The sequence below is a fragment of the Saimiri boliviensis genome, chromosome 19, assembly GCF_048565385.1.
Source record: "Saimiri boliviensis isolate mSaiBol1 chromosome 19, mSaiBol1.pri, whole genome shotgun sequence".
Classification (NCBI taxonomy): domain Eukaryota; kingdom Metazoa; phylum Chordata; class Mammalia; order Primates; family Cebidae; genus Saimiri; species Saimiri boliviensis.
This window is the reverse complement of record NC_133467.1, coordinates 11,131,753-11,139,641: the sequence shown is the minus strand read 5'-3', so window position 1 is coordinate 11,139,641 and position 7,889 is coordinate 11,131,753. Positions and strand designations below refer to the sequence as shown.

Here is a 7,889-nt window from a genome sequence, read left to right as displayed (position 1 = left end):
ACAATATGGGTACTTCCTCAACTTAGACTTGTACAGATGGATCATAGTAATAAGTGCACTGCTTTTCTCCATATCTACCCAAAAGGTGGTTTTAGGTGTTCGCTCGTTTTATTCCTGTTTCCTCTCCCAAACGATGGAATTCGAGCTGGTTGGTTGATTTAGGAAACTAGAAAGTGGCACTGGGTGGTGTTCAACCCAGTTCTTCCACTGAGTCACCATTCTCTTTTGTTGGAACACTCTGCTTTTTTTTTTTTTAATTAATTTATTTTTTTTTTTGAGACAGAGTCTCTGTTACCCAGGCTGGGGTACATGGCACAATCTCAGCTCACCGCAACCTCCGCCTCCCCGATTCAAGTGATTCTCCTGCCTCAGCCTCTCGAGTAACTGGGACTACAGGCACACATCACCACACCCAGCTAATATTTTTAGTAGAGACGGGGTTTCACCATGTTGGCCAGGCTGCTCTTGAACTCCTGACCCCAGATGATCCACCCACCTTGGCCTCCCAAAGTGTTGGGATTACCTATGTAAACCACCACGCCGTGTCTATACGACTCATATTTTTAAATAATTGCTACACACTTGTATAGTCTTTAGAGAGTATACAAGTGTGTAGCAATTAACTAACTTTTTAAATTTATTTATTTTTGCCACTGAGTCTCACTCTGTCACCCAGGCTGGAGTGCAGTGGCACCATCTCAGCTCACTGCAGTCTCCACCTCTTGGGTTCAAGCAATTCTGCCTCTGCCTCCTGAGTAGCTAGGATTACAGGCATGTACCACCATACCTGGCTAACTTTTGTATTTTTAATAGAGACGGGTTTTCACCATATTGGCCAGGCTGGTCTTGAACTCCTGGGCCTCAAGTGATCTACCCACCTTGCCTAAGCCTCCCAAAGTTCTAGGACTACCGGTGTGAGCCACTGCACCCAGCTTTCTCCCATTTACTTTAAAATCTCCCACTTTATTTTTCTGTTAAAATTGATAGTAGTTTTTCACTGCTTTGCATTGGTAGTACAGACAGACTCAGTGTATGAGCAGGGCTTTTATGATGGGACTTCTTGTGTCCAGGTAGAGAACTAGGCTGGCAAACCATGAGTTGGAACACTGTTTCTCTGAATGTAGGCAGTAGACCACCATCACCTGGAAACTTAGTAGAAATGCAAGTTGGTAGGCCCCGTGCCCGGACCTGAATCAGAATCTCTGGAGGCTGGGCCCAGGAATTGATTTAACAAACTCTCCAAGGGATTCTTAGAACTTTCCACTTTTAAGAGGTGGGTCTTGCTATATTGCCCAGTCAACACCCTTGAACTCCTGGCCTCAAGTGATCCTCCTACCTCAGCCTCCCTAGTAGCTAGGATTACAGGCAAGCTGTTTCAATTTTTAGTCTGTTCATTCCAAACAATCAAGAAAGTCTCCAGAGACACAGGGTAGTTCTGAATAGCTGGTTTTTAAGGCAATATTTACCAACTTCTGTCTTTGAAAAGTATATTAATTCAAAGAACTATGGTTTGCAGAATGCCGCATGGCTTGATGCAAATGCAATTTGTTACCAAATTCCAGCCAATTTGTTACCTCTGGGAATGAGAATCCATGCTTTCCAAAGCATACTCATTCTTTAATAATTGAGATGTTGTCACTGGCCAGGTGCAGTGGCTCATGCCTATAATCCCAGCACTTTGGGAGGCTGAGGCAGGTGGCTCACTTGAGGCCAGGAGTTCGAGACCGGTCTGGTCAATATGGCAAAACCCCATCTCTACTGAAAATACAAAAGTTAGCTAGGCATGGTGGGCGGGTGCCTGTAATCCCAGCTACTTGGGAGGCTGAGGCAGGAGAATCGCTTGAACCTGGGAGCCAGAGGTTGTAGTAAGCCTAGATTGCACCATTGCATTCCAGCATGGGTGACAGAGAGAGAGAGACTTTTTTTTTTTTTTTTTTGGAGACACTCTCAGCTGCTTGTCACTTCTGTGGCTACTAGAGCAATACACAGGGAAATGCTAGGAAGGAGGTTGAAAACACTGGCCAACGTTTTGTTTGTAGGTTATTGATGTTTTCTTTTCTCTGCCCCTGACCTTGTTTCTGCTAACATATAAATTTGTTACAATAATCTTGGAGTAGCACTTACCCTTTGATAGCACCAGGATTATATCCCCTTCCTGAAACTCCAGGTCCTCTGGTTGGGCAGCCTCATACCTGAAGAGTGCTACCACTTGGCTGCCTTTCTTAAGCTGAGGTTCTGTTGTCTGGTTATCAGCATCAGCTTTTTCACTTTCCTTGGGTTCATCTGGAAAGCCTTGGTCACCCTGAAATAATAAAGGGCCTGTTAATTTCCCAATTTCCTGCCCTGCCCATTTTCTTTCTCCTACTGAGTGAGAACCTGCCTTGCTGCCTCCAAGGCTAATGCATAGTGATAAAGAACATTCCACAGTGACTCCTGAGCCTGGATTAAGTTGCAAAAACATTGTTGGGAGTTTTAAGAGGGTTGGCTATGTGTAGCCACCAAATAGATTGAAGCTGCTGTCAAAAGAAAAAAAATTAATTAAAAAAAAGTTGAAGTAGTAGTTCCCATTTAGAGCAGAACTCATTCGAGGAAGAATCTTTTTAAAAAGATGCTGAAGGGGTTTGTCCAAAGACAGTTGGAAAACCTAAAGTGACCTTTCGGATTTCCAAGAGACCCGTGCGTGACACGCACTCACACTCAGTCTTACCCCCAGGGTACTGGGGCCTTTTGTCCCAGCCCCAGTGGCTGTTTATACACTGCCCTTCTCTCGGTTCATTATTTTTCACTCTTCTTCTCCCACTTTTTTTTTTTTTTTTTGAGACAGAGTTTTCGCTCTTGTTACCCAGGCTGGAGTGCAATGGCGCGATCTCGGCTCACCGCAACCTCCGCCTCCTGGGTTCAAGCAATTCTCCTGCCTCAGTCTCCTGAGTAGCTGGGATTACAGGCACACGCCACCATGCCCAGCTATTTTTTTGTATTTTTAGTAGAGATGGGGTTTCACCTTGTTGACCAGGATGGTCTCGATCTCTTGACCTCGTGATCCACCCGCCTCGGCCTCCCAAAGTGCTGGGATTACAGGATTGAGCCACCGCGCCCGGCCCCACTTTTTCTTTTCCAGCAAACATTCGTCTCTGACTTGAGTGAGAATCTACCAAAAACCCCCTTCCTTTAAACGCCTCTGCCCAGCTGTGAGGATGAGGTTTGCAGGAAGGACTCAGCCTCTACCGTGGCTGCAGGCCAGGATGAGCCAGAGTAGCTTTCCTGCTTGCCCATTTCTACATCTCCAAATCCACTTGTAGGCAGAAAACAGCAGCTCGCCCAAGGATTCACATATGAACTGTTTCGTATGATACTCCCTCCACCCTATACCAATGCAACTGCAAATGCCACAATCTAAAAATGCAAAGTCAGAAAAACAGGTGAATAGAGAGAGAGCTGAAACTTCTGAAACAGCACTAATTAACAGCCTTGGTCAGTGGAGACTGGCCTCATTATTGCTGTATCCGGGGTTATCTCCAGCCTCAGGACTGGATGGGAGCTGATTCATCAGGAAGATCTGGCTGTCCCAGCTCCGCCCCCTACCCTGCTCATATGCCTCATAACCATTCTTTCGAAGCAAGACTTGACACTCTTCCCTGCTCACAGCAGCGTCCTAGTGTTCAAGGCCTTCCATGATATGTTGCCTTTCCAGCCCGTCTCCCTCCACCCTCCCCATTTCATCCAGCAACACTGAGCCCCTTTACTCACTATGTTGACTTTTATGATGTTCCCTTTCCATTTGTATAATGCATCCTTTCCTCCTCCACCTCACTAATTTCTTACTGTTTTACGGTGAAACATCAGGATGACCTCAGCAGCATTTTCTTCAGGAAGACAGCTCCTACCTGTTCCACTTCCCTCTGGCAGTTCTGGGTTAAATCGTTTACCACATGCTCCCATAACACAGTATGCCATTTCTGAACCTCCAGCAGTTTATAAAACATGAGGCTTCCCGTGCCTGCCTATCTGCAGAGCCCTAGGTGCTCAGCAAGTGTTTGCTGAAAAATGTCACCAGCAAACAACCCAAATGTCCACAAACAGGTGGAGTATCCATACAATGAAATACCATTTAGCAATCAAAAGGGTGAGACTAGTGACACAAAAAGACTACATACACTGTACAATCCACTTACATGAAATTCTATAAAAGACAAAACTAGAGAAAGAATATGGGTGGTTTTTTGGGGTCTGCAGTTGGCAGAGGGAATTAACATCAACAACAAAAAGAAGCCGGGTGCGGTGGCTCACGCCTGTAATCCCAGCACTTTGGGAGGTTGAGGTGGGCGGATCACCTGAGGTCAGGAGTTTGAGACCAGCCTGACCAATATGGTGAAACCCCATTTAAAACAACAACAACAACAACAAAAAGAAACGGCAACTTTTCCTCTGGAGACCAATGGACAGAGTTCAAGAGTCTTACCTTGTTGCTACCATTAATGCTTCTAGCTCTAACTTTTCAACTGACTCCCACTGTTCTTACTTGAAAGTCAGACTTCAGGCTAGAAGACCTCAGGCTAATCAGATAGCCTGCCCTGGTACCATCAGTACAGCGGGGTAGTTAGGAATAGAGGCAGGCTCTGGAATCAAAATGCCTGCCTGCGTTCAGCTCCACTACTAACAAGCTGTTCAATCTTGGTCAAGCTTCTTGACCTCTCTTTGCCTTGTTTCCTAAATTATAAAATGGGAAAATAATGTCTACTTGACAGAGTTGTGAAGATTGTAAGAACTAGCACACAGAATGCACTTTGCACAGTATCCCACACGGGAAGTTCTCATAGATACTTATTGTTAATAGTTTGTTACCCAAATCATCTCTTTGTGAAATACTGTTTCCTTTCACCCTCATGTGAAAGTGTTCTTCCTCATGTTAACTTGAGAAGGTTGGCCAGGTGCAATGGCTCATGCCTATAATCCCAACACCTTGGGAGGCTGAGGTGGAAGGATTGCTTGAGCCCAGGAGTTTGAGACCAGCCCAGGCAATATAGTGAGACTATATATACTGTAAACAAAAAACTTTTAAAAGTAGCCATGTGTGGTAGTACACATCTGTAGTTCCAGCTACTCAGGAGTATGAGGTGGGAGGATTGCTTGGGCCCGGGAGGTGAAGGTTGCAGTGAGATTGTGCCACTATGCTCCAGCCTGGGTGACAGAGCAAGATGAAAGAGAGAAAGAAAGAGAGAGAGAGAGGGAGGAAAGAGAGAAAGAAAAAGAAAGAGAAGAAAGAAGAGAGGAAGGGAAGGAGGGAAGGAAGGAGGGAAGGAAAAGAAACGAAACAGCTTAAGAAGGTGAAGAGGCCGGGCGCGGTGGCTCAAGCCTGTAATCCCAGCACTTTGGGAGGCTGAGGCGGGTGGATCACGAGGTCAAGAGATCGAGACCATCCTGGTCAACATGGTGAAACCCCGTCTCTACTAAAAATACAAAAAATTAGCTGGGCATGGTGGCACGTGCCTATAATCCCAGCTACTCGGGAGGCTGAGGCAGGAGAATTGCCTGAGCCCAGGAGGCGGAGGTTGCAGTGAGCCGAGATCGCGCCATTGCACTCCAGCCTGGGTAACAAGAGCGAAACTCCGTCTCAAAAAAAAAAAAAAAAAAAAAAAAAAGAAGGTGAAGAATGGCTCTGAGCTCGGCCTTAAGCTATGATGTCATTCCAACCTTGCTTGACAGTGATGGACAGGATGTTTGACAGGCAGGCAGGGAGCCAATGGAGGTGCAGGAGGCTTTCTGTGGGCTCTTGCCCTGCGGGCCTGCTCTTCTCTTGTGGGTAACTCCCTCCCTGCTGCAACTGGAGTGATGATGCAGGTAAAAGCGAGGCAGAGCTGTGACTTGGTACCCACTATATCCCCAACACCATGCACAGTGCCCAGTACACAGAAGGTGCTTGGTAAACATCAAATTGCTGAGGAAGTGGACCAGTGGAAATGTAAGCTTAGATGCCCTCACTGCACTCACCACTGTGTTCTCACACCACAGAGTCAGGCAGTAGTTTTTCACCTGGCCCCAGGCATCCTTCATGCTCTCTTCTGAAAGGGGCACCAGCTCATTGCTGTCCCGAGGCCGATAGCTGGGTGGGGGTAACGAGTAAGAGTAAGTCAGAGAACATGATCACAAACACCACCCTCCTCTTCCGTCCTCCAGGCCAGCACAAGGTCCCCGCCGTACTCCTCACAACTGCCCCATCGAGCTCACCTCAGCTTAGTGTGTTCCAGCCGGAGCTCTAGTTTCTTAGACACCATGTCCCGGACCTGGCTGTAGGGGAGCCCGGGCCGAGTCTCCATGACTACTGTGTACTTGTAGTGCACCTTGAGTGTGTAGGGCATGGGAACACTGAGCTTCACTTCCTGAGTGGGGAGGAAGCAGAGGGAACATCTGAGTGTCTGAGGCTTTCTCTCAATATCCCAGTCACCGCGGCTTTGTGATTTGGCAGGGGGGTACCCCAGGCAGCAGGGGAGAGATGGGGATACCCCAGGCAGCAGGGGAGAGGCCAACAAGTAACTGGTTTCATGGTAGCCTAAAAGGCTTTCAGAGGTCCTTTAGCCCGACCTGTGCTTGGACAGGAATCCCTCCTGGGCAGGATCTGGCCCACCAGCCTGGGAAGTAGGACATGTGTGCATGATAGTGGGGGAGGCTGTTAAGAGGTCCCCAGCCCGTGGACTCTGTAAGGTAGCAACTGGTTCGACCCTTCCACTGGGGCTCTTTCTACAATCTAGACAGGTATGTCTGTGGTTGATTGCCCAATCTCTCCCGTCTTCTGCCACTTGAAACAGTACAAAGGAAAAATGTTACCTTAGGCTCTTCTTTTTGTTTCTGACCTAAATGGAAAAAGCAGGGAGTAAAACAAAAGATGATGATGAATGAACATGCTTGGCCAGCCCCGGCCACACACAGATGAAACCTCTTCGGACAGGGCCCCCAACCTCTTACCCTTCAATCTGTGCGGGAATCATTAACCTTAGTAAACTGTGGGGAGAATCTAACCCTGGGGAAGCATGAACAAGCTCAGTCTCTGCTTCCAGGGAGCCTGTAGGTAATTATCAAAGGACCAGCATATCCTCACCAACCCACGAGGTTAGTGGGATCCCAAAAGTCAGTTAAACCCGCAGGATCCAAAGCAATGAAAATCAGGAGTGCAAGGTGAGCCAGAGGCCACAGGAAGAACTCTTAGAGCCACTTATCTTCACCTTAGTCTTTGTGTATGTTTCCTAAAGTACATCATGTATTAATGTAATATAATTTATGTAAGAGAAGCATGCATAAAGATATTTACTATAGAGGGTACATGATCAGAAAAGGCCATTGATCTCAAACCTAGCTGATCATTAGAATCACGTGGCAAGTTTTTTTCTAAAATACAAATTCCCAAGCCCCATTCCAGTCCTTAATAATCAAGAGCCAGTAGCCTAGGACCCTGTATTCACAAAAGCATCCTGGGTTTATATGTGATCCTTGATGAGCCTCTAGACAAAAGATAGCAACGAAAAAGCTGTCAAGGACATTGAGCAGGAGCAATGGGAGCAATCTGAATATGGAATATACATTATATAATGTTATATGAACGTTAAGTATCCTGGATACCACGATTCTATTGTGACTCTTCAGGGGCTTGTGTTTTTGCAGATACGTAAGGTGAAGTGGCACGAGTCTGTAACTTATTTTCAACTGGCTTGGGGGGAAAATAGAATGCAGCAAGGCCAACTCATGGTGCAAAATATTAACAATTGGTGAGTTAAGTGAAAGATATTCTGACGTGTATTGTATTCTACTGTCAACTTTTCTGTAGGTCTGATGGTTTTCAAAATAAAAATGGGGGAAGGGACATCACAAGAGATTCTGATGATCAGGTATGTGTGGCA

At 46.5% G+C, this 7,889-nt stretch overlaps 1 protein-coding gene across 7 annotated transcripts in view; it reads right to left on the bottom strand.

Annotated features, from left to right (window-relative positions):
• NCF2 (neutrophil cytosolic factor 2) overlaps positions 1-7,889 on the bottom strand; it is a 71,525-nt gene that overhangs the window by 8,398 nt on the left and 55,238 nt on the right. For all 7 annotated transcript variants that reach the window (XR_012515063.1, XM_074389963.1, XM_074389964.1 and 4 more), the window contains 4 exons: positions 6,823-6,848; positions 6,226-6,377; positions 5,989-6,100; positions 2,125-2,302 (listed from right to left, as the gene is read on the bottom strand). Coding sequence is in view for 6 of the 7 variants with exons in the window: in XM_074389963.1 (XP_074246064.1) it covers positions 2,125-2,302; positions 5,989-6,100; positions 6,226-6,377; positions 6,823-6,848 (468 nt within the window). In the remaining variant the exon portion in view is untranslated. The remainder of the gene's footprint in view (positions 1-2,124; positions 2,303-5,988; positions 6,101-6,225; positions 6,378-6,822; positions 6,849-7,889) is intronic.